This window comes from Phyllostomus hastatus, unplaced genomic scaffold (genome assembly GCF_019186645.2).
Source record: "Phyllostomus hastatus isolate PE091 unplaced genomic scaffold, TTU_PhHast_1.1 phas_contig_34, whole genome shotgun sequence".
Classification (NCBI taxonomy): domain Eukaryota; kingdom Metazoa; phylum Chordata; class Mammalia; order Chiroptera; family Phyllostomidae; genus Phyllostomus; species Phyllostomus hastatus.
In genome coordinates this window covers 61,059,293-61,084,746 of record NW_025333857.1, presented here as the reverse complement: position 1 = coordinate 61,084,746, position 25,454 = coordinate 61,059,293, and the positions used below count along the sequence as shown (strand labels likewise).

The following is a 25,454-nucleotide window of genomic DNA, read 5'->3' as shown; positions in this document are numbered from 1 at the left end:
CTGAATCTCAGAGTCCTCCCAGCTCCCTCAAATGGGTAAGTGGAGGGAGAGTGCAGTCTCCCATGGTATTCTCCATCACACGGCCCCACCCTGCACACATGGCCTTCCTGGCAGTCTCTTGTAGGCCTAGACTTGCATATTTCTTGTGATGGGGAGCTCACTTCCACACTGATACACAGTGACTGGTAGTGGTGAATAAAAGTGTGCATCCAGCTGACTGGAGTTCAAATTCTGGCTCCTTACAACCTCTTCCTGACATCAGCTACCAAGCCTTAGAGAGGTTAATGCACTGCATTGAGGTCCTAGAGCTGATAACTAGGAACCCTGAGACTCACCCTTACACCTGTCTGACCTCAGAGCTCCCACTCATTCAGCTGGGGCCCAGGGACCCAGGCTCTGTCTGCGATTCTACCAAGAGCAGAGGGCTCAGGGCCCCATCCTGCCTCTGCCTCCATCCCTTAGTTCCCATGATTCCCAGGGCAGGAGGGTAGGGGACTTGGGGGGTGGGGGACAGCAGGGCCCATCTGCACATGGGCAGAGAAGCAGGCAGGGCCTTGCAGACAGAGCTCCAAGTCCATTGTCCATGGCACATATAGGGAAACTGAGGCCTGGAGAGCAGCAAGGCCTTGCTAAGGTCACACACAGAACAAGCCAGGATCTTCAGGGGCCCAGAGATGGGGGCTGCCCAGAATTGAGATTTTTAGCAGCACAGTGGGAGCCTCTCTAGGTCCCCCACTGTCCTCAGTAGTGACCCCATCTGTGCAATGGCCAACAGTGGCCTCGTAGGCTGGGGACCCAGAGGGCAGATCCCACAGGTTTAAAAAAAAGTGTATTTTTTATAAAATGTTCCTCAGAACAGAGACTTCAAACAACCAATGAAAAGATGAAAAATCAGGCTAGAAATACATACTATGCCAGGATTTACTAGTTCGCTGTTAAAAAGTACCTTATATTTGCTCTTAGGTATTTTGAGCAATGAGTAATTACTATATTTCACACATGGGTTAGGTGGTACTTTACCTACATTAGAATCATATCAACCTTTAGATGGGCATTTAAATTGTTTTGCTTTTAATCTTGTCAGATCCCACAGGTTTTGCATTCCTGCTGAACCCAGCAGGGGGGAGGGGCACGTGGTCCTGAAGCTCCCCTCCAGGCCTTACTTTGATGTGGTTGGGAGCCTGGGTTTCCTCAAGCAGGAGATACATTCCTCCCCCCACTGGGGAAGGTGGCCGGAGGGGGGCCTGCGCCTTCCATCTGCAGGGAGGGGGCAGGGCCTGGGCCAGGGGAGCTCACCCTCCAGCTAGTGTGGCTTCCAGAAGGAAATGTGCACAAGTTCAAGGTTTGGACCTGGCTATCAGTGGGCCGTGGGCCACTTTCATAGACCCAGGACATGCTGGGAGGGGCCCTGCCGGGCCAGAGGAATGCCTCTTAATCCCTGCTTTCCCAGGCCGACTGCTCAGGCCATCTGGTTCAGAGGAAAATTTAAAACCACTTGAAATTCAGCCAAGAGGAGCATAACTATCACAGAAGCCCTGTGTGGCGCTCGGCTAGCAGGCCTGGGCTGCCTACACTACCTGGGCCGTCTCGTTTCTTTCTTATAGGGCTACAGGGCTACACGGCCCGGCACCTGTGCACCAGTTGTCCTCCCTGTGACTGAAAGTAAGGCTGCATGCAGTATGCAAAACATCCAGAGTCACTGGGTTCGAATCCCAGCTCTTCACTTTCTAGCTCTGCAACTCAAGGCAAGCGGCTTAACCTCTCTCTCTGTGCTTTAGTTTCCTTGTCTGTAAAATAGAAATAAGAATAGCACCTACTTTACAGGGTAGCATTGAAGATTAAATGAGTTAATATATGTGATAAGATGGTGCCTGGCACATAGTGAGTACTAGCAATTACCTTTTGCTATCATGCTAAGGCCAGTCCTTGCTTAAAACTCTCTATGGCTCCCCACTACCCTTGGAGCATAGCCCATAAGCCTAACTCTGGTGTTTGAGGTCCTGCTTTGCTTAGTACCTGCTAATTCTTGGTCTCATCCTTCTCCCTTGAACCCATGAGGATCCCTGAACATGCCACACCTTCTCTTGCCTTAGAGCTTTCCCTCTGCCTGGAGTCCGGCATCACTCAAGCACTGCCCCCTCCCTGAAGCCTTCCCTGGTACCTTGTCCAGGTGAGGTGCCTCCGCCAGGCTCCCAAGCTGCCCTATGCTTCCACCGACAACATGCTCATGACCCGAAACTGTCTGTTCGGCCAACTTGGTTGAGTCATGAGGGCAGACAGGCATCACACTGGTCCTAGTCTCTGTGGCACCGACAGAGCCTCCACCAGCGGCCCGCACAGAGCAGGTGTGAGTAAAAGGTGGTTGAGTGAATGAAGGGACAAGAGCCTGTCTGCGCCCACTAGTTGGCAAGGCCTGGTGCTCAGAAATGGGCTGGGAAAGGTGCCTGGGGTGGGGTGCTACAGTGAGCCTGGAACCCTGCCTGGTGCGGTGAAGGTCAAAGATCTCAGGACTGGGCAGGGGGCAAGGTATAGGAGGTGGTCTCTCTGGCAGGTGACCAGTATCAGTCCCTGGGGGACTGGGCCCCACTTACCTGGCGTCCCTTTGTTCCCCTCATGCCAGGCGGGCCTCGAGATCCCGGAGGACCCTGTGGGAGGAGAGTGTTTGGAGGAGCCCTTTTTAAGGGACCGAGTGCAACACCAAGGGCTAGTAGTGAGGGGCGAGGCTTGGCCTCAGGGGCAGCAGCCCCCTGCTCAGGCTCCACATCCCTCCTATTAAAGGGTTTGGCCCAGTGGGGCAATCTGTCCCACTAGGAGAGGCAGGGGATAGGCTGCAACCTTGAGCAGGAGTCTGCCCTGGGTTCCACAGGGGCCTCAGCCCTTCCTAGGAATCCTTAGTCGGGACGGACCTCCCTGTGGGACCCATTTCCTTCTTTTTCTCAAAATCCACAATCAGAAGCTACACGGTAGTTCTGAAAAAAAGGTCTCCTTAAATTCCCATTTCCTCTTTCCTCCCCCCATCAGCAAAGATAATGTGGCATCCCAAGTTCTGTCCCTGACCCTGTCCCCAAGTATCACCTGAGAGCTACCTGAGAGCCTAGACAGAGCCCTGGGGTTGCAGGGGGGAGAACCAGGCCACAGCCCAGAAGGGGGGGGGGCGGAGCTTATGTGGGAAGGGAGGGTCAAGAGTGGGCTGGAGACACTGGGTGGAGAAATGGAGGTGGGGAGAGGCAAAGAGGAGGGAACTGGCCTGGCCCTAGGAGGATTCCCAGTTCTCTCGGTTTGATGCTGGAAGGAGAAGAGGCACCAGGGAGTCAGGGAGGGAGGGATAGAAGACATCGGACGGACTGGCTTTGTTCCTGGAATTCTGAGCACCTGGGCCAGCACAGGCCCATGACATAGATTTAGAAATCTGTAGAAGGAATGATGAATATGCAAACAACTCGAGAGGGCAGAAGAAGGTGGGGAGGGAGAGAAAGAAGGCAGAGAGAGGAAGCAGGCGGGCTCACTGCCCAATTCTCCTCCCCGGGTCCCAGCCCCAGCTGTACTCATCAAGCAGCAACTGCACCCTATGGCCGGCCAGGACCCCTTCGACAGCTGCAGGAGACTCCCGGCTCCCCGGCCAGTCCCAGACGAGGCATGCCCCTTTTACAAGGAAGAGTCGGCCTCAGCCCCCTCCGAATACCAGGGAGAGGCCCATCTCTGTTTGTGGCCTCGGAAAAAACTTCCAGCTCCCTCCATCTCTCTCTCCCTATGGCCTTGGCCTCGAGAGGCGCAGACCCTCCAACTGCTGCTGATGTGAGGGGCTAGGTCTCAGCCTGACCCCTTCTCAGCAGAGCAAGCAGGGTGGGAGCCTGGGCTTGGCCCAATAAACAGGCAGATCTGACTCCTGGATGGTGGCGAACACAGGGACTGGGTGAAAATGGATGGATCATTTTACGGAGGGATCTCATGCCTCAGAAGGCATGCAATGTGTTACTGGGAAATTTCAGGAGCCAAGTCTTGATGCAGAGGCAGTAGAGTGGAGCGCTTAAATTAGCCAACTGCTTGCTCCACCAGAGACCTAGGTTCAAGTCCCGGCTCTGCCACTCACTAATTCTGTGACCTTTAGCAAGTGACTTAAACTCTTTGGGCCTCGGTTTCAACAACTAAAAAATGGGGGTAACAAGAGTTCCTGCCTCCGAGAGCTGCTGAGAAGACATAGCGACCTGGAAGGTCCCCAGTAAAGAGTAGCCATGCGCTCTCTTAAAGGAGTGGCCAGAAACTGCAGGGCTCAGGACTCCGCTGCGTCCCCTCCTCCAGTTGTGGAGATAATAATCTTGGCTGACCTCAGGGACTGCAGAAAAACACGGATGTTAAAATGATTGGAAAAGTGGGAAAATGCCAATCTGGTGGGAAGAGCATCATCAGAAATGTATTAGTAATTGTCTTACTAATATCTGTGGCAATTAGTGTAGCTAACAGGTAGAAATTATTATTACTACTACATTCATGAAGCACTCGGCATATGCAGGTAGTTTGCTAAGTGATGACATCATGAACGGTATCATTGGTCTCTCAACAATCTCATAATGAAGGGAGTATCGTGCTGGCTTACGGACGGGGAGACTGAGGCTCAGAGAAGCCATGAGTGCTGCCGAGAAGCACACAGCTGGTGGGTGGGGGAGCCAGCACGTGACTCACACGTGTCTGATTCTGCGCTTGGGTTTCTGGACCTCTGCGCTCTCCTGCTTCCCCAGTGGCATGAGGAGCAGCCAGCTGGCTGGAAGGAGCCCCGGAGGTCAAGCGGACTGGCCCCACACTGCAGCAGTGAAGGGTCAGTGGCCACCTTGGGATCTGTCTGATCTCACTCAGCCTGGGCCAACCCATCAAACACGTGCAAGCACGGAGGAAACAGGGCAGCAGGAGGTCAGGAGGAGGTCAGCGGGGCCTCGGAGGCAGGGGATTCAGAGGCCAGCACCTTCCTTCTGTGTGCTGCTCTGGGTGTCTCCACCATTTGCCCTCCTCCCACTGGCCTTCCATTTTGTCCCAGCAACTCCTTTCCAGGCTTTCTTCTTCCCACTGGACAGATGGGGAGACTAAGGCCCAGGGAGGCCGAAGTCCAAGGGCACAGGAGCTAGAACTTGATAATGGTCCCTAGCATCCTTGTACTTGGGCTTTGACCCTGGGCACCTCCCATGTTGATGGGTTCTAATCACTCTGTTTCTAGGGGAGTCTCCTGGGCCTGATACTCAGGTCCTGTGACCACTGGGGAGGGGGGAGGAAGGGAGGGAGGACAGTAGTCTTTGGGTTGGGTGGCTGGGACCCTTGGATTCCAAGCAGGGTGCCTCGGCCTGCAACCAGCCCCTCTAGCCCCAGGCCAGATGTGGCTTCTCCTCCTCCTCATGGACCAGGAAAAACGCACCCCTGGGGGCCCAGAGTGCTGGCTTCTGGTCCCAACTCTGTACCCCACATGTTTTCCACCTCATCAAAAGGATCATGGGGGCCAGACAGAGCCCCCTAGTGCCAGGCACCTCTGAGTTCAGATGATGGTGACTTGCCTGGCACTGGCACATAGTAGGTGCTCAGTAAAGGACTGTTAATGAGCGAGAAGGTGTTTATACTTGGCATTCCCACTAGACAGTGCGGCTCCTGAGAGCAGATCTGCTTCTCACCATTTTTGTGTCTCCGGAGCCGAGCACAGGCCCCGCATGTAGTAGGTACACGCAGAAGTTTGGGAACTCAGTTGGCTTGCTTCCACAGCTGGCGCACAGACCTGGTGTGTGCCCACTTTCCTGGGGTTCAGACCTTCGAAGGCTTTTGGGCCTTCCTTCATCAGACTCTAGGGAGCCCCTCAGTCTGGGCTTTGAAGGGACCTGGGCATCATCCCCCAGTCCTGCCTGGGGATTCTGATGGGGCTTGGCCTCCTCCCCACACACCCTTTCCACCTGCCCACAGTGCCCCCCACCCCCGCCTCCCAGAGCAGGCTCCCAGCCCTCCTGAGTCCTGGCCTTGGCTCAGGTGCGTGCCCTTGCCCGTCACCACAGCCTCCACCAGTGGAGGCAGAAGGACAGACTCCCGTGCTCTAGAGGAAGCCAGCTCTCCCTACCCCTACATCACCCTCAGAGGAGTGAAGGGCCCCCTGAATTTGGGTGCTCCTACTACACCGCTCCCCCAGCCCTCCTGCCTCCCACCCATCCCTACTTTGGGATCCCCAGGAAGATCCCAGGTTCCTCAGTGATCACAGGAAGCCCAGGACCCCTGCATGCTCGGCTCTGACCCTCAGTTATTTGTCCTCAGCATTTCTAGTTTCTTCCTTCCTCCCCCCATAGCAGGCATTTCTTGTTTATCGGGTCCTCCCCCACCCCCCCAAGCCAGAATATAAGCTCCTAAAGGACAGACAGGGACAACTTTCTGCCTTGTTGATGGCCACACCCCCCACTCCTGGCGAGGCCCCGGGCACATATGACACAGTATTTCCCGAGTAAATGGACAAAGCCATAGTGGTGATGATGACCAAGATGCCCCTGTGGAATGAACGTCACTGTCTAATGAACATCAGCTGCGTGGTTTCGTTTGCCTCGAGCCATCACACTGTCATGACTGTGACTATTTTCTCTGTTTTCCAGCTGAGCGTAATTTACACTCAGAGTTCAGTGGTCTGCTCTGCCAGCGCAGCCAGGGAGGAGTGGAGCTGGGACTTGAAGCCCGGTCTGTCTGACTCTGAGGCCTGGACTCCTCATCCTTACCTGACAGTGGATTTGAGCCCCAGGAACATGAGGGCTTTGCTTACCGGGGGTCCAGGCTCTCCAGGGGTCCCGACTCCACCTGGCATTCCAGGATGACCCTACTCAGAGAGAAGAAAAGGAGGGACTCAGCGGTGGAAGGTGCCTTTCTCCTCCAGTCCCACCTGGGCTGGCTCAGCCCCAGCCCCGGACACGCGGCAGCAGCCGGGCCCCCTGGAGGGAGAAGGAACAAATCACCCTGTGTGCCTGGGGCAGGCAGAGGCAGGCAGAGCACAGCTGTCCCCACGGCTATGGCAGGAGAGGGCAAAAGGGTGCAGACTGGCTCCTTACCATTGACCCCTTGGGTCCAGGCGCTCCTGGGGGTCCCATCGTGCCCCGGTCACCCTGTGATGGAGACAACAATTCAGAAAAGTCATAGCTGTGGGGTGGCTCTGTACCTGTGGGCAGGTACAGAGGACGGTACAGACGGCCTTCCGAAGGCCAAATAGGGGCAGGGACTTGCCCAAGGTCCATAGAGAGTCCCTGTCCGGCTCACGGACACATCACTCCTGGGTGGGATAGGGGACAAGTGGGGGTCTGTAACTTCACTCAGCAGAACCCAAGACCCCCGGCAAGTCCTAGGAGGCCTCAGCTCCACTACAGTGTACCACACCGTGGGCTCCCTCCGGCAAGGACTGTCCTGATTAAGGATACACTAATTACACGTCCCCTTTGAGCTGGGCCCACGTCGCATGGTCCTTGTTAGGCCTGGCACCCCCTGGCTGGGCATGCTGAGGTGCAGCAGGCAAGGGAAGACTTTTCTTTCACTCTCCCCACCCGCTGCCCAAACCTAGAAGAACCAGAGGTGCACCTCCTTCCCTCTCAACCCATCCTGGCAGACCTGCGGATGGTGCGTGCTGCCCACAGCTCTGGCTGGAAGGCAGGGGCTCTGGGTTCAAATCCTGGCTGTTTTTGTGAGGCTCCGTTTCTTGTACTCACCCACCCAGCAGCAAACATTTACTGCGCACCTACTATGTGCCCAGCCTGACATACAGGACCCAGTAGACAAAGTAGAAATAGACAGATCCTGCTGACAGGGAGGAAGACCCCAGTTCCGGGAGGGGAGGGACACAAGTTACCAAAACAGATATAAATGGGGGTACCACAGTGACAGAGTGGCTCTCGGCTACTAAGGCTTTGCAGCACGGGATCTGCCCCATGTGGCTGCGGGGATGTGCTGGGGAAGGAGTCCCTGAGGAAGTATAGCTGGACCTGAGAGGTGAGGGAAAACCATGAGTTCCTTAGGCAAAGAGGGTGGAGAGGGCGGGAGTGGGAAAGGCGTTCCTGGCTGCAGCACCAGCCGGCAGTAGATGAGGAGGGACGTGGAACCTCTGACGACAAGAGAAGGCAGAGTTGGCTTAGACGTCGCACTGTTGTTATGCAAGATGTCACCGCTGAAGGCGGCAGGGGAGAAGGCACACTGGCTCTTTCTGTACTGTTTCTTTTTCTGCACAATTTCTTTTTCTGCAACTTCTTGTGACTCTCTAATTATTTCAAAATAAAAAGTCAAATTTGAAAAAAAAGAAGAGGGAGAGGAGGAAAAGGGGAAGGACAAGGAGGAGAAAAATGCAGCAGCCAGAGGGTATAAGATACAGGGAGTGAGGAGGAGGGAGGCTCATGATAAGCCTGGACAGGCAGGTGGGGTCAGGTGGGGGTAGATGCTGCTCCTCTCCGGACCTCAGTTTCTCCATCCACCCACTAGGAAGGACACTGGCTCCTCCCGAGGCCTGCCTGGAAATGAGAGAAGCCCACACAAGGCAAGCAGGTGCCCTCCAGGGCCCATGGGCGGAAGTGGGAAACCACAGGCTATTGGTGAGCCGGGTGCCAGCACAAGGCAGAATGGCTTAGCAGGCACAGTGTGGCCTTGGGTACCGAACCTGGTTCAAATCCCAGCTCTGCCACTTCCTGCCTGGGTGATCTTGAGCAAGTTGCCTCCTCTCTTTGAGCCTCGGTTACAAGAGGGACAAGGGTTCTTTGAGGGTCCAGATGCCAAGGCAACGAGGAGAGAACAGGAGAAAGAAGTCCGAAACCCCCAGGTCAACTGGCCCCTTCGTCTTTTTGAAATTGCAAAACACGACCTCTGTTTGTCTGTATGTTCCCCTCAACACCACTTACCTTTTCTCCCACGATTCCTGGCTCCCCGACCAGACCAATGAATCCCAGAAGTCCCTGGAAGAAACATTTGTGAAAGCAACAGAAAGGAGGAAGCAACGTGAATCCAGGGGCGTGCTGAGTTTCAAAGGCAACTTCGCTGCGGCTTCCTTCCTCTGGGGCTCCTCTCCCCTGTGTCCCCTGCCCCGTGCCTGGTAATCCTGCCGGCCTGGAGCTGCCACCGAGAGAGCCGCCTCTCTCCCGGCACTGTCCTGACTTCCCTCACTCCACCAGATGGTTCTCATTTTGGAGCCAAGCGGTGGGGCCGCTGCCAGCGTCCCCGGGAGCGCCGCACAGTCTTCCCGCGCCAGAATCCGGCTGGGAGACAGCCACGTTGGGAGGGCGGTGGGGTGGGGGGAGGCCCGCGCGCTGTGCTGGGCAGAGAGGCCCGTCTGTGAGAAATCTGTCCCCATCTTTCGGGGCTCTGGTGCTGTTGCAACGAGAGAAACAAACGCGCTGGCCAGGATAGAAATACACTACCAGCCTCTGCCAAAAGACCTGATTGAAATCTGGGAAGTGGAGGCCTTTTTACTGTCTTGTGAAAGGCTTCCTCTCCTTTGTAAAAGGGCGCACGCGCGCACGCACTGTGGTTCCGGCTGCCCTTTTTAACTCCCCTGGGTGATAACTTGCCTCTGTGTTCCAGGGGCTCTCCGAGGCGGCTGCGAGCCTCGCTGCTGCCCTGAGCAGGCAGACGCGGGCACGGCCAGGCCGAGGAGCCCAGCGGAGCCACCCAGGGAGGTGGACGACTCCCTGTCCAGACCCCACACCCTTCTCTGCGGCGGAAAATTCAAGCTGGGGAGGGTCTCGCGTGGTTCAGGGGGAACAAACAGCCTTTGGGAGAACCCAGGTCTGCAGCCAAGACTTTCTGGGAGAATGAGGAAAGACTGAGGGGTCAGTGGGTTTGTCCCATACTGTCTGCTCCCTGTCCCCTAACTGTATTCAGAAAGGAGACCTTGAACCTGATCCAAAATAGATCAGAAGCTGGGCCCTTGGCCAGTGAAGCTCCAACGTGTCAGCCAACTAAAGTGACAGAGTGACACCCACTTCCAAAGGCTTAGCTCCGTGGGTCTCAGGGGTGGTTTTAAAGTGGCACCTTGGGCCAGGGCCCTGTGTGCGGCAGCCCGGGGCTGCGAGTTTCCAAAGGCACCCGTCCTCCCACCGCGGCCTCCAACGCACGCGGCTGTGAGCGGGCACAGATCTCCCTGGTCCCTCGGCACCGTCACTGCCGTGGAGGGTCCTGGCTCTCCGGGCTCAGAGACCCTTCGGGGTTGAGGTATGAGGGAAGAGAGTGACACACGAGGTATGAGGTCATGGCTAAGAAGCCACAGAAAATAACTGAGTGTTTGACTTTTGCAACAACTTACTTTAAGAAAAATAAGTTAGAGCATTTTCAGGAGACAACAATGTGAATAACAACGGCTGGGCCCTGGCACCTTATCTATGCCATTGTCGTTGACTCTTCAGGTGCGTGCACAAATCACAGAGGCTCTCTGAGTCTCATCCACAGAATGCAGGGCTCTCGGTAAAGGTCCCTGCCTACACCCCGGGGTTGCTCTGAGTCCTACAGATAATGGGTGGCGCATGCAGGCACTCAGTAAATGTCTGTCCCCTCCCATCCCATTCTAATTTAGTTTAAAAGGGCATGGGGTTAAGACAGAGGCCTGAGCTCCCCACAAGGGAGCAGTCAGACGTTTAGAGGAGGCTGATGGAGGGAAGAAAAGCTGCTCTGTTAGAAGGCTGCTGCCCGACCGGCCCAGGGAAACAAGTTTCATAGTTATTTTAAATTTATGGGTTGCTGGGTCCTGGAAGGCAGGCGGGTCATAAACCTCAAACAAGAAGCCAAACAGGATCCTAATGAATAAGGGCCATACAGCGAGTGCCCCATTCCCCTGCCCCCCACCCCTGGGACCCCCCTGGGGCACCACCCCGGAACATCCCGGCAGGCCTGTCCTGCAGGTGGAGCTGAGGCCAGCCCGGGAGGCCAGCGGCAGAGGCCCAGGGCTTCCACCTGGTGGGCCGGGTGGAGCAGCAGTTCTGACAGCTGCAGGCACACTGGCTCCTCTCCGGCTGGCAAAAGAGCACGGGGAGGGGGCAGTACGGTCACCACCTGACAGTGGCCGCTGCATGGGCAGGATCTGAGTCCCTGATGTGGGGCGGGGGAAGCTGGCCTGGTTCTCTGTGTCTACAGATAAAGGGTCACTGTCTGCTGTGGGAGTTTCTCTCCCTCCCTTCTGTCACGTGACATTCGGCCAGGTGCTGGGGAAGCAACTAGGAACAAGGCAGCTGTGGGTCAGACAACGCAGGGCTAGGTGCTCACATGCCTGGCCTCCCCTGGCAAAGAGCTTCTTAAAGGCAAGGCCCACACCTCGTAACCATCTGTGTCCCTAGCACCAGGGACAGGGCCTGGCAAGCTAGCAGCACTGTAAGGAGCTATTAGAAAGCAAGAGGTCAGAGGGTTTTCCAGTCCCTCTTGGCAGGTCTGGGGAACCCAGCAGACCTGCGTGTCAGCCCTCTTATGTTACTGCCTGGGAGAGCTTGGGCAAGTGACTTCTCAGAGCCTGGTTTCCTCATGTGCCAAACGGGGTAGTAACACCTACCACCACGGGGCTGCTGGGGCAAACTGCAGGTAATGGTGCAGAAAGTGTTTGGCGTAGGGCCTCGTACCTGCCAGGTGCCTGATAAATGCAGCCAGTACTGTGATGACAAGGAGGCTGTACCTGTCACAGATATTGACATGTTGTAGTACTGCAGAGGCTTCAACATGTGTCATTAAGGCTGGTCACCACTGTGAAACTGAGGTTGTCATCAGACCTACTGCTAGGTCTCGTCATCAGCTGCACTAATAAAGAAGCACATCCAAGCCCTGGCTGGTGTAGCTCAGTGGATTGAGCGCAGGCTTCGAACCAAAATGTCGCAGGTTCGATTCCCAGTCAGGGCACATGCCTGGGTTGCAGGCCACGGCCCCCAGCAACCGCACATTGATGTTTCTCTCTCTCTGTCTTTCTCCCTCCCTTTCCTCTCTAAAAATAAATAAATAAAATCTTTTTTTTAAAAAAGAAGAGTATCTAGGAGCAGATCACATCTGCGAGTACTTCTATAACTGTATTTCGATAGAATTGATTTTCCTTGTAGTTCTTTGTTTTGTATTTTCTGCACTTAAGCGCTTTATTCTTAGAAGGGGTCCACGAGTTTCGCTGGCCTGCTTAGGGGATCCAAGGCCCAAAAAACATCAGGACCCTGGAACACAGCGATTTCTAAGGACCTTCTGTTCCCTGACATTCTAGGATTCCGTGTCTCTGTTTCCCGAGGGCCGACCATCAGCATAACTATGAAATTAAATTCACTGATCATATTGCCTTTTTTTTTCCAATCAGGAAATACATCCAGGCCGCAGCAGCCCTTCCAAACTCCTGGGCTTCCCACAGAATGCGCTCAAATGACACTGGAAACGTTTCAAAAAAACCCAGTCCTCCCCCCTTCCCTGCTTTAATTCCTTTCTTCCCCCCAACAGATGTTGCAGGCCTGGCAAGGAAGCCCATCGAGTGCGGCTCTCACGCTATTGATGGTTCTCGGTGGAGACACAGCCCTCTGGGTCCCCAGCATCACCCCTCCTCTGGACCGAGGCAGCCCCCGGAGGGTCTTTCTTTAAAGGAGTGGAGGGGACTGCCACCTTCCCACTTGTCCACCCTCCTGGCACTTAGAACTGCTTCTCTCCAGCGCCAAGGCCCCAGCCAGGGGTGTTCAACCTGTCTATATCTGCGGGCCACAGTGGAACAAGAGTTGTCTTGGGCCACACATTAAATCCATTGTGACATGTAGTCACACACAAAAAAATCTCATAACGGTTTAAGTAAATTTACAGTTTTGTGTTGGGCCTCATTCATAGCCATCCTGGACCGTGGTGAGTAGGACACCCCTGCTAAATAATGTTAATGAAAGTTGTGATCGTCAAACCTCCTTTAAATAACTGCTTGCAACCTCTGCTGTCTTTAGACTATGGCCTGGCTTCTTAACTAGCCAGAGCCACTGGTTTGAACTTCTATCTTTGTAATTGAGGGCTGCCTGACCAAGAGCCCTTGGCAAGTGGCTACGCCTCCCTGGCCATCAGCTTCCCATCTGTAAGTTGAGTACAGATGCCGATGGTTAAAGGGCTCTTCCCGTTTCAATGCTCTGGGAGCAAAGTCACGTCACCTCTTTGGGCAAAGGCCCCAGAAACATCTGCAGAAGCAGGCCGTGGGGAGTGACCAGGGTGACTCCAATTGACGGCTCTCTCATTCAGTGACTTCGCCTCCCTGAGATGCAGCATCCGTATCAACGAAAGAGGGAAATGAGTGAACGTACCTCTGGAGCTGGGATGGGAAGGAATGTGGGGTGCGAGTGGACAGCTTACCAAAGGGCTTGGCACATAGTAAGTGCTCAGTAAAGAGAGCCGTTATGCTCTGAGACTAGTGTTGACTTACCTGCTCACCCACAGGTCCCGGCCGTCCAGAGTTGCCTGGCTCCCCCTGTGAAGAAACAGAGGGGGTCACTTGGGGGGAGTCTAGGCCTCCTGGAAAGCACCCCACCTGACTGGCCTTAGTCCCTACTGCTGGGGATGGACAAGGAACCTCATCGCCAGAGTGTGGCCTTAGAGACTCCAAACAAATGGCAGGGACAAAAGGACATAGACCCTCTGGCCCTAGAGATGGCCTGGGTCACCCATGTCCTCTGAGTGGCCCTTGGCAGGTTAATTGGCATCTTGATGTCTGTATCGCACGTGGGCCCTTCCTCAACCCACTGCGTTTTGTGGAGGTGGAAACTGAAGCTCAGGGAAGTGACCTGCTCAAGGCCACACAGCCAGCTAGAGGCCGGGCTAGCACTGGAACTTCAGTCTGACTGACCGACTGAAATCCCCATTCCTGCGGCGACAAGCCACCTCACTGCAGGACGGGTGAGGACTGGGGAGCCTGGGCCCCTGGGTCCGGGACCCCCGCCCCTCTGGAGCTCTGCCACCGGCTCCCAGGCAACCTTAGTGGGCCTTGTCTCTGCTCTGGGCTCAGCCTCCTTGGCTATAAATAAGGGAGACCAGACTCGTTTGTCTCCAAGGCTACTGCTGGCCCTCAAGCTTGGTGGTCTCTCGCGACCTCGTCTGTCAGCTTTTTCCCATGCCTCCTGCTCCTCAGGCAGCCACAGCCGCCAGGGTCACCCCACAGTGTGAGCTGGGCAGAGGCCAGTAGAACCATGGGATGAGTCCACCCGAGCTGTCACCGCTCCCACCGCACAAACCCAATGGGTGTCAGAGGGGGCAAGGCCGCGGCCTCAGAGGGCAGGACAGGGCCTCAGACTGGCCAGGGCTTTGGCTCACAGATGGATGTGGCTCTTTGCAATCCCGGCTCCAGCCTCGCCCTTCCCCAGCTCCTCCCTCAGGCCTCTGCTTGCGAAACCCAGAGGGGCCAGACAGACAACAGGCCATTTCCCCCGAGGGAACGTGGACAACCTGCCCCCACCCCCAGCTCTGCCCTAACCCTCTATAAACTTGCTCAGCTGTAAACTTGGCCCAGTCACCCCTGTCCAGGATGGCTGGAAAAACCCAGCCCCTCAAGTGGTGGTGTACGGGGTCAGGGGAAGTCCCTGGAAAGCTGTGAAGTGAGGCTACCCCTGCGCTGAGGGTCATCACTGTCCTACCCAGGCCAGCCCTTTTTCAAAACTTAAAAAAAAAAACAAACAAACCCTGTTAACAAATATCATACATATTTATTGTGCATAATGGGGAAATATGGAGGCTCAGAGAAGAAAGTGGAGACCTCCCAGAATCCCAGGGCCCGGAGGCGACACCGTTCACGCTGCAGACTCTGCTCTGAGACGCAGCGCGAGCAGCCTGTTGCGGGCGTGGACGGGCTGTAACGCTCCGTTCTTTAACCTGCTTCCTACCGCCGCCACGCCCACTGGCGTAGAACCCACAGCTCGTAAAACCTTCCGCCACACCATCTGCGCTGGCCGCCTCGTATCCCAGTACTTGAGCTCCAGCCCACTGTGGGACATTTAGATTACGTCCGTTTTCCCTTGGGGTACCAATACTTAATAAAAAATGGGGACTATTCTCCCCAACTCTGTGTCAAAGCTGGCCACGGAGTTCAGGGTTCGTCCTGGGTCTGGGTCATTATATGTTGGCTCCTCCTCTCTCCTCCCCTCCCCAGGCGTTTCCCTTCCTCTTCCTCAGCCTAGTCACTTCCAAGCCCCCTCACCTTCAAGCCATCAGGGCCAGGCCTCCCAGGAAACCCTTTCCTGCCAGGTTGACCCTGCAACAGAAAGAGAGGAGTGAAAGGCTGGTGGGGCAGCCCTGCTGGGGTCCCGGGACCTGGCACAGGGGGACGGCCACAGTGCCCAGGATAGGGGCCAGGGATACAGAGCCCGGTGTCAACAGGCTGTTCCGGGGGTGCAGGGAAGGTCTGCAGCTGTGCGACCTCGGGAAAGTCCCCCTTCCCCAGCTGATCTCATTTATAAACAGGGAGATGACACTGGCTTCAAGGACTGGGGGAAGCGACAGAACGGATGACAAAGAGCACGGGGGGTGGGGACAGTTTACGCTGGCCGTCCTGAGAATGTGGGCTGGAGACCCCTACGGGTCCCTGAGACCCTTTCGGCAGATTCACATGGTCAAAACCATTTTCATGGTCACACTAAGATGTCCTTTGCCTGCATCACTCTCACTCCCGTGAGTGTAAGTGAGCTTTCCAGAGACTGTGAGACATGGGCGACGGTCCGCAGATTGAATGGGAAAATAGCAAAACAACGCTACTCTCTTCATTGGAGTATTTTGATTGGGAAAAATAGAGCTATTTTTCATTGACTAGTATTTTTGGTGCCATGAAATGGACTTGTGATTCACTTTCAATGGATTTATAACTACATTTCAAATTTCTCAGTTTTAATGACTAATATGGTTAGATGTAACCCACACAATGAAAAGCATTTTGCATCCTCAATCAGTTTTGGGTACCAAGAGGGCCTAGATCAAAATATTTATGAAGTGCTGATGGATGCAATTGCAGGGGTGAGAGTGGGGGCAGAGGGTGGGCCAAGTACCTCCCAGAAGGCCGCTTGGAGCAGTGGAGAGCTCCCTGGCAGTGAGATGGTAAGCTAAACTTCACTCTTTGAGCCTCACTGGCCCCCAGCAAAACAAAGAAAAGTGGTGCCTCTCTCACGGGTGACTCAAATGAGACCACGGATGCAAAGCAACAGCACACAGTAGGTGGGCAAGGACGAGGCCAGCTTTCTGCCCCTTGTCTCCCTCCTTTAAGATCTGGCCCCCCTCTGGCTGGCTGAGGCTCCCACTGACGACTCCGGTCGGAGCACCAGCCAGCGTTGCCTGCCGGCTCTGCTCAGCTGGCTCAACTGCAGCACATCCCAGACCAGCAACACTCACCTCCAAGCCGGGGGCCCCAGGTGGCCCCATGGGTCCCTCATCGCCCTAGAGTCAGGAGACACGAGAGAGGGAAAAGGGAGAAGATTAATCCAGCGGGACTCTCGGAAAACTTGTCCTGTAAAAGAGAAAGGGGTGTACACCAAAGAGATTTCCTTCTGGACCCAGAGAAATGGCACCTGGGTGCCCTGCCTGGCCACACCCAGGGCACAGGCACCATGCGTCATGGCCTCAAGGGCAGGCCCCACAGGAACTTCCAGGTGAGTGGGGCCCTCAGTGCCATCTGCATGTGACCAGCCCGGGTTCACGACAGTGCTGGGCAGGAAAGTCAAACCCTGTCGTGTGCTGTGGGAACAGAGCCCCAGGCTGCAGCTCAGAGATATGGGTTCTATTCTGAGCTCTGCCATTTACTTGCTGGCAGACCCTAACCTCACTGTGCCTCAGCTTCCCTGCCTGTCTGGAACATGGTGCGGAGTGAAGAGGATCATCCTAAAGTATAAACGACTGGCTTAAGTCGTGTTCCTGGAGGACAGTGATGGACTCTTAAGCTTTTTGGAAGCCACCCCCTAAATACCACTCCAGACGGGTGTGTGCACAGGGTCCAGCAGACGTGAGGAAAGGGAGGGAGGGGCACGAGAGGGAAGACACGGAGACGTGAATGACTGTATGAGGGGATGCATGAATCAATGAAGATGTGAGCAAGTGGCAGGGCCATTGAGGGTTCCCTTGAATGGTAATGAGTATAGATGAAAGCACATGGCCGGCGCCATTTTCCCCTTCTCTTCCCAGCCCCGCTTCCCACTTCTGGCCCATGGAGAATCTCCAGGCCTTACCACAGGCACCAGCAGCCTCCAAACTGGTCCCCCTGGCATGCCAGGTCTGACCAAGGGGCCCTCATCAGAGCTGCCCCCCTGCCCCAGCTTCCAGGAAAGCAGCCTCATGTGGCGGCTCCCAAAGCCAGCGCTGGGACCCCGCCAGACCCAGAACCAGCTGGATGCCTGCCTGCCTGTGGTCATGTTGCATCTGGGCCTCCTGCACTCTCACCCAGGGCTGTATGTCCCGGGGCCCTGAGGCCTGAGCCAAGATGGGTGGTAGAGGGGCTCAGGTGTGTGCAAAATTGGGGGCCTGCCTGTGGAGTGCCCCACAGCCCTCCAGCTGGTGCCCCAGGAGGCCAGCAGGGACCTTGTCAATCCCCTTCATCATGTGTGAGTAAATAAGAGATCCCTCTGCCACTTACTAGCTATGCGAGCCGTGTGCTTCTCCGAGGACGCCCCAGGCAGCTCCCAGGAGCACGTTAAGTCAATAACACAGGGTCTGTGTCGTGCTACTCATGGGATTTGGGCTCAAGCAGACCTGTGTTTGAGTCCTGGCCCTGCCTGCCACTATGGGACCAGGCACAGTCTCTTCACTCCTGCGGGTCCCAGGGCCTCACTTATAAGACAGAGCCAACAGCTTCTCCCCTCCCATACTAATGCCCCAATAACCTGTGCCACCTTGGCCAGGAGCAGTGATACAGGTTCCTAGAAAGAAGCCTCAGGGCAGTGGGGTACAGCGGGGTGCCGGGTGGGGGGTGGGGGAGAAGGAGTGGCCCACCTGCCAGCCCCGGGCAGAGAAGGCCCCTGGAAAGGTCACAGAGCAGGGCTGTCAGGGACAGGCTGGAGGGGGAGCTGAAGGCCTCCCTGGGCTGTGTCCTGACTGAGGCCCCACCCCCAGCCCAGGCCTCGGAGGGGGGGCGGGGGGACGCAGGACAGAGCAGGCGGGGGGCTGGGGGAGCATGGATGGGGCAGAGCCCGGCGGTCTTACCTCGGGCCCCAGCTGCCCAGGGGGTCCCGGCAGGCCTCGAGCTCCGGGCTTACCCTGGTGAGAAGGAAACAAAAAGGGGTCACAGAGGCGGCACCTCCATGTCCATCTCAGGCTGACAAGGCTCCCCTTCCAGGGAGCCAGCCCAGGATGCCTGTGGTTTCCACGAGCCGGGGCCGCTCATGGCAGGACTCACCTTCATGCCTTCTGGGCCATTGTCCCCAGGGGGGCCGATGTCTCCGGGGAATCCCTGGGGGGAGGCAGAGAGCAGGGTCACCCACGGGGTTGGGGACGGGGATAGGGACCCCATCCTGAGGGGGTGTGGCCCTGCATAGGGCAGTGAACTAGAAGAGGGGTTCAGCGGTTCTGAAACAGGGATGGTGGCAGCACCCCTATGCCTGAGACAGATGCTGAGAGAATTCAATGGAACAATGCCAAGTGTATTTAGCACAGAAACGAGCATGTACAAAGTCGTCTAACCCAGAATTTCTCAAGTCCCAGGCCCGCCCAGAGCCAGCCACCTGCTGCTCTAGGAGGTGGGACGGCAGGGATCCTGCAGACAGGAGTGTGTTCTGGGTCTGCCGTGACTTGGAAAGGCTCGAAGAGCACCGATCTAACTGTTCTCGGCTCCTCCCGTTTGGAGCTGAAACCCCCACTATGTCTTGGTCAGGTGTGTTGGATTCTGCCCCACAGGCCCAAGGGGGGCTCGCTGACCCCAGGCCAGTCCTTCCAGAGGGGTGACTGAGCAGTGGACGCTTCTTCCTGATGCATAGCAGAATCCCCTCCCTTCTCCCTCAACAGCTTCCTGCTGTCCCTCACGGCCCCACAAAGCACAGCCAGTCCCTCTTCCCACAATGGCCTTCGAACATTCCGGAGACCAGTTTCTCCATCCCTGGAGGACTGCTCTTCTCTGTCCTTTCGACAGCTGCTAGTCAGGGGCTAGGGCTCCTTGGCCTGGCTGCCCCCAGCCGGTCATCACCAGGACGCTTGTGCTTCTGTGGGTGTGAACTGACCAGCACAGGCAAGTATGGGAACATCCCCTCCCTTGAGTTAGGTGTAATACCTCTGTTAACTTGGCTTAGAACCCCATTCACTTTCAGGACAGCTTCGCTACTCCCTCACTTTTCTGCCAGCTAAAAACCAAAGCTTTTTTGGTATGAATCCCCAAAACCAAAATGCCCCCTCCTATCTTCCTTCAGAAGGTGGCTTTTCTTTTCTTCTGTCTTTTGACCTTTTGGTAATTCCTGTAAAACTGCAGCTCGAACATCCTATCCACCCATGTCACCGGCAAAGGTGAGAATGGTCCCAAATTTGAAGCTAACACGGGCAGCCAAAGCCCAGGTCTTCTTCTTCAAAATGAGGGGCTCAAAATCCTCTTTGCCACCAACTCACTGTGTGACTGCAGGCAAGTTCCTGAGCCTCTCTGGGCCTCAGCATCCTCATCGGTGAAATGGTGACCACTACCACCCACCTTACAGGGCTCTCCTAAGGCTCAAAGGGAATAAGGTGAGCAAGGCCTCCCCTAGCTCAGTGCCTGGTGCCCAGTAAGCACTCAATGAAAGTCTGCACCCAAAAGTACATTGGGCCCTCGCTGGATGGCTCAGTTGATTGGAGCACTGTCCGTGAACAAAAGGGTTGCGGGTTGGATTCCCAGTTGGGGAGAAAACCAATTGATGTTTCTCTCTCACATCAGTGTCCTCTCTTTCTCTCTCCCTCTCTCTCTGCCACTTCCTCTCTCTCTAAAAATCAATAAATGAATCCTTGGGTGAGGACTGAAAGAAAGAAAAAAAAAAGACCCCAAAGGATTTTGGGTCTGGCGTCCTAGGAAAACAAGCCTGCCAGGGGTGGCTCCCTCTCCAGGGAGAACTTGGTGATCGGGACACTGATCAGATTCTGGCGCTCACATGGATGGGGCCCACTAATGAGGAAAAGAGATCACAGGGGCTGGAGAGCCGAAGCTCCCACCCATGGTCTTTGGGAAAGGAGGCAAAGACCCAGGGAGGTGCTGACAAGCTCATCAGCTTCTGTCTTCAGCTGAGCAGAGCCATCTTCCGTGTCAGCCAATCCAAACAGATCACAGAGCCGGGACAGGCAGACCCCAGATGCTTCCAGGGACCCACGAGAGAGCCAAAGTCGACCGTACTTGCTGCAAGTGGCAGGGACACTGAGGAAGTCGCTTCCCTGCGCTGTGACTCCCTTTCCTCACGTGTCCTTGGTGGTAGCAACACCTCCCGCAGGCTGTGGTGGGGACTTAACAAGTTCTCACCCTAAAGATGCTACACAGCCTCCTGGCACGAGGTGGAGCCTAGTAACTGCGAGGGAGCTTGCTTTCCAGCCTCACTGGCCAGGCTGCTGGGAAAACCCGGACTCGCAGAGAAGTCTTTTTCCACAGTGACCAGGGGAAGGAGTCAGGGCCATGGAAGAGGGGCCAAGTCCATTTGTCTAAAGATAGGATTGTGTCACACGGCCAAAGTCAAGACAGTGGAAAGTCAGAACTTGTAGCTTTCAGGAAACACTCCCTCATCCATCCGGGCGTTACCAGGAGTGATCTTTGGAAGGGTCTGGAGAACCCGGCAGAGCCAGACTTTTGTCTCTGAGGCCTCGCAAGCCCCAGGCCAGGGAGCAGAGGGTGGGCGGGACTCTGGCTGGGCTTGGTGGAGACCCCCAGAGGACCTGGGTGCTGAAGATCCTGGACAGACACGGCCCCGGCACTGCTCAGCCTGTTCTCCAGAGAAAGTCCCCACATTAGAGAGAAGGCGGGGGTGGGGGGCAAAGAGCGCCCACCCAGCTGCCTTTCATTTCACGAGGAATGTCTAGCATGCCTGCGCTAATTCTCACACGGAGCTGCTCCCAGGGCTCTGCTTATACCATCGGAATCGGGCAGAGGCAGGCAAGATGGCCGGTGTCGGAATTTCCATTCCCAGCCCCATCTCTCATTTGCTGTGCGATCTTGGGCAAATATTTCCCTGTCCCAGGGTCTTGATTTCCCCAGGACAACACCCAGTCCCAATGGCAGCCAGACATGGAGAAATAGGGCATCACATACCTCGGGCCCAGGGGGCCCAGGAAACCCAAGGGACCCTTTGTCTCCAACTTTGCCCTGTGGAAGAGAAGAGATTATGGGCGAGGCGGGGGTAACGAGGGCTCAGCTTCTGCTGACCCCTTGCGTTATCCCCCTGCCTGCGGGTGGCTGGAAATGCTCAGGGGTATGCGAATGAAACCTGCCTATACAACTAGAAGAGCCACAAGTGTTCAAATCCTGCCTCCTACACTTACTAGCCATGGGAATCTGGGCAAGTCACTTCACCTTGTGCAACCTCAGTTTACCAACCTGTAAAATGGGAAGAAGAATAATTCTCTAACCCCAGGGGGTTATGGGAAAGATGGGATACACAGTAATATTCAATAAATAAATGACACCCACTGCTATTACTAATTACTTTGCTATTGTTTACAAGGTATGGGGAGCCCAAGACTCTTGCCAGTGACCGAGGCCTATCTATGATGCTGAGTAAGTTCCTAGCCTCCCGAGCCTCAGGGTCCTCATCTGTGAAGTGGGTGAACCTCCATTCCCACCTTGCCCTGCTCACCACCCAGGCCTGCCGCAGGAGGAAGTGAGGTCCTGGATGAGCTTTTGGAGGGTGTGAGGTTTGGGGGCCTCAGAATGGAAGGTACTTACCACAGGCCCTGGCTTCCCCCGTGCACCTGGGGGCCCCGGCAATCCCTGGCTCCCCTGGAAGAGACCCAGAGACTGGGGTTAGTGAGGAACACAAACAGCCACATGCTGGGTCACCCTTGCCGGCCTGAGGCCCAGAGAACACCCACCTTTGGGAAGGATGGGCTCTCCCCTCACTTTCCCAGGTCATCCTGAAACCCGGGGCCCTGGGGCTCCAGCAGGCCCTGAAGCACCCTGCACGACTGGGGAAGTCTGGAGACTGGAGCCCAGCAGGAGAAGCAGCCAGGCCTGCGTGTCTGGCAACCCAGAGGCACCGAGGCTGGGTCAGGACAGGCCAGCCAAGAGAGAGGAAGGGGAAGAGGGAGCGCTGGCCACATCTGGGCCTCATTCCCTGACAGGGTGAGGTCCAGATGTGGCCACATGGTATGGGATGCAGGCCGAGAGGATCCGGCCTCCACAGGCTGCCTCAGCTCATCAGCTGGTAAGGCCGGTTACTCACTCACTCACTCACTCACTCACTCAGACATGCCTTAGATGCTCACTCTTCCATGCAGGACCCTGAGTGCCACCGCACCGGGCAGTCTGGCAAGCATACTATAGGCAGGGGGCTGAGCACAAGGGCCCATCTACCAGGTGAGAAGGGTACCGCCACAGGTCAGCTCAGACAAGCTGCTCAGGCCGCTGAGAAAATGAAACAGCCACGCCCCGAGCAGATGGAGAAAATGGCATCGGAGCAGGTCCTGAAAATTGGGGCAGGGTTGGGCCGAGCAGAGGCCGGGCAGAGGGTGTGCCAGGCAAGGCAGCATCGTGTGCAAAGCCTAGAGGGACAGGGGGCGGGTCAGTGGGGCTGCAAGGATGAGGGGCAAGAGGGCGTCAGAGGGGCCCGCTCACTGGGGTCCTGGGTGCTGACGGTGAGGAGCTGGGCCTTCCTTCTGGGAGCAGTAGGGAGCCATGGAGAGCTTGTGAGCAGAGAGCAAAGCTGTGCCCTCAGGGGAACATGTTGGTGGCAGTGAGGCAGGCGGACTGAGAGGGGAGAGGCCGGGGGCCTGGAAATAACTTGGAGGTCTATAAAGTGCAGGAAGGAGATGCTGAGAGCGTGGACTGAGGACAGAGAAGACAGGATTGTTTGAAAGGAAGTTATCTTTGGGTAGGTCCTGGAGTTCGATGGGCCCTGGGAGAGGAAGCCAGGGCCAGGGAAGAGCAGGAGGGGGGAATTGGCCGAAATTACCTTGTCGCCTTGGAATCCGGGATCTCCTGACACACCTGGAACCCCTTGTTCACCCTAAATACACACCAGCAAAGAAGGTTATGATGGAGAACACAGTGGGTTCTGGAAGCCTCCCCCACCTGCAGACCCACTGGCAAGGTACAGCTTCGCCCAGACTGTTCCCAAAGTCGATCTGACCAGCAGCAGCCTTGTTAGAGAAGAGGACAGCCCCCGGCCTGGGGTGGGGAAGGCAGGCCCCAGGGGGACCCAGCCAGCCTATCTGCAGATCTGCCTGGGGTTGCTCAGATGGCTGAAAACTCCATCAACAGAAGCTAAACCTCCCAGTGCCACCTGGCCTTCCCAGCAGAGCGGACTGGCTGCCACTTGCAGGTGCAAGGAACTGCTCCTTGACCCTTGAACCTCTTCATCATCAGCTGATGTCACACGGGGCCGAGTGCAGCCTGTGCCTGGTCCCACACTTCCGTGCTCTCCCAGTGCTGGCATCTGTTGCTCCACGTTCCTCGCCACCAGGCTGCACGCTGCCACTTCTTCCTTCTGTGGGAGCCTCCACGCCAAGAGTCAGCTTCAGCCCACTTCTCCGGAGCTGCTTCTAGCCAGCCCATCGCCTGCGGGACCAGAGAGCCTGGCTTGCGAAGATAATATGTAAACAGAGGGTCGGCTGGTCCCGAGCTGGGTCTTTGTGTTTCTTTTCTGAGATAATATGTTGCGTAGGCAGCTGACACGGACTCTGGCTGTGGGAGGCCTCTTCCGTTCCCTCCGAGTTCAGCCTCGTCCTGGTGAACGAGCTGTCGCAGAACCAGACCAGGTCTCTCCTTAGAGCTGGGGCCACCTCGCACGGCCCTCCTCCTCTCTGGCTTCCCGTGGTGGTCATTACCAACGGCTCTTTGGCCCCAGGACTCAGAACGAAATTCTCAGGCCCAGGAGCCGCTGGAAGAACACTCTTAGAGGACCCGTGTCATGCAGACCCAGTGGAAGAACTTCCTTGGTAGAACGACAGCCAGAATTTAAAAAAAAAAAAAAAAACACCTTTTTTTTTTAAAAAAAAAACTTAACTTTGGTTTTTCCGACTTGGAAAAATCCTGTGCAACATCCCAGAGTTTTAGCGACCAAGGAACATTTTTTTAAATGTCCAAAGGAGGAGTGAGGGGATTTAAAAAAAAAGTGTTTTAAAAGGCACCTAAGAAATCAGGACAATGGATTCGGAGAAAGCTGACCCTGGAGCAGGAGGCTTGGTCCCAGAAATTGCCTCCACGCAGGGAGAGGGAGCCAAGGGGTTGTAAGTGGGACGGAGGCCAGGCTGGGTCATGGAAAATCTAATATTCCAGGCAGGACGGCCACGGAACATGAGGCAATGGCTCCTCCATCCCCAGGAAGAGCCAGGGTGGCGGACGGGGACAGGAGGTTGGGGAAGAGGCGCTGTTTTCACAATCCCGCTTCCAACATTAAGGCCCCTCCCCAGCCAAAGGGGTGGAAAAGAGACTTCTTTCTCTTTTCTTCTTCTTTTCAGCCCTAAAGGCTTATTCAGTGAGCAGAAACACAATTTCTTCCTCCTCTTCCCGCCCCCCCCCCTCAGAGGTTTCACATCTCTGAGTGTCCCGGGCGCCACGTGCCAGCAGGCCAGCCGAGTTCTAGGGAACACATTTATTTCCATGTTCCCGAAGAAACAGGGAGCTGGAGGCCAGCTCTGCATAGGAGCCTATAAAAAGCTCACTGCCTACATTCCCATTTCCCCCACTTCCTTTCTCCCTCGTCCACGCCTCCAGCGTTTCCAGAGTGCCGATGCTTCCAACCTCAGGGGAAACGGGTAGCTGTGGGAAGCCCCCGCTTCCAACAGAAAGCCCTCCAGTGTGAGTGGGGGGGGGGGCGGTGAAGGGGAGCTCAGCAGCCAGCAGAGCAGCACCAGAGGGCAGACATGGGGGGGGCAGTGAGGGCAGCAGGGGCTGCAGCTAGAGGCTTGGGCATGACAGTGGGGGACAGAAGAGGTGGAAACAGATGGAGAAAGGACTGGGGTTAGCGTCACACCCCTGGTGACCTACAGGTGGGGGGGCTGGTAAGACAATCTGAATGCGCCCACCACAGCCAAGCAGTTCCCGTTTTCTGAGAGCCCAGGGGCCCAGCAGATCACTGAGCATCCTTTGACAAGTCCCTTCTCTTTGTGCCACGCCCCCAGCTGCGAGAAGCAGGCCCTGGAGGAGGTGGCCTCCGAGGGCCACATCAGCTGAGCCCTTCTGACCTCGGTCCCGTTCCCGGTTGAGGTGTCTGGGGGCAGGTGGCTGGGTTTGAATCCCAACACTCATTACCAGCTATATGGCCTCAAGCAAGACTCCTACCTCACAGGGGATGGAGGATGGTGGGGTTAATCCCCACAGAGTGCCCAGCTGGTACCCAGCACTGGAACCTGTTCCTATTTCTCAGGTTGAGGAGGAGAGTCATCTG

General features: G+C 56.0%; 1 protein-coding gene across 3 annotated transcripts in view; it reads right to left on the bottom strand.

Moving 5' to 3' along the window:
- The window catches only part of COL27A1 (collagen type XXVII alpha 1 chain), a 129,812-nt gene that overhangs the window by 41,613 nt on the left and 62,745 nt on the right, over window positions 1-25,454 (bottom strand). For all 3 annotated transcript variants that reach the window (XR_006785878.1, XM_045840704.1, XM_045840703.1), the window contains exons 17-28: window positions 23,019-23,072; window positions 21,794-21,847; window positions 21,161-21,214; window positions 18,311-18,364; window positions 18,118-18,171; window positions 16,318-16,362; window positions 15,137-15,190; window positions 13,373-13,417; window positions 8,877-8,930; window positions 7,053-7,106; window positions 6,770-6,823; window positions 2,592-2,645 (exon numbers count right to left, since the gene is read on the bottom strand). Coding sequence is in view for 2 of the 3 variants with exons in the window: in XM_045840704.1 (XP_045696660.1) it covers window positions 2,592-2,645; window positions 6,770-6,823; window positions 7,053-7,106; window positions 8,877-8,930; window positions 13,373-13,417; window positions 15,137-15,190; window positions 16,318-16,362; window positions 18,118-18,171; window positions 18,311-18,364; window positions 21,161-21,214; window positions 21,794-21,847; window positions 23,019-23,072 (630 nt within the window). In the remaining variant the exon portion in view is untranslated. The remainder of the gene's footprint in view (window positions 1-2,591; window positions 2,646-6,769; window positions 6,824-7,052; window positions 7,107-8,876; window positions 8,931-13,372; window positions 13,418-15,136; window positions 15,191-16,317; window positions 16,363-18,117; window positions 18,172-18,310; window positions 18,365-21,160; window positions 21,215-21,793; window positions 21,848-23,018; window positions 23,073-25,454) is intronic.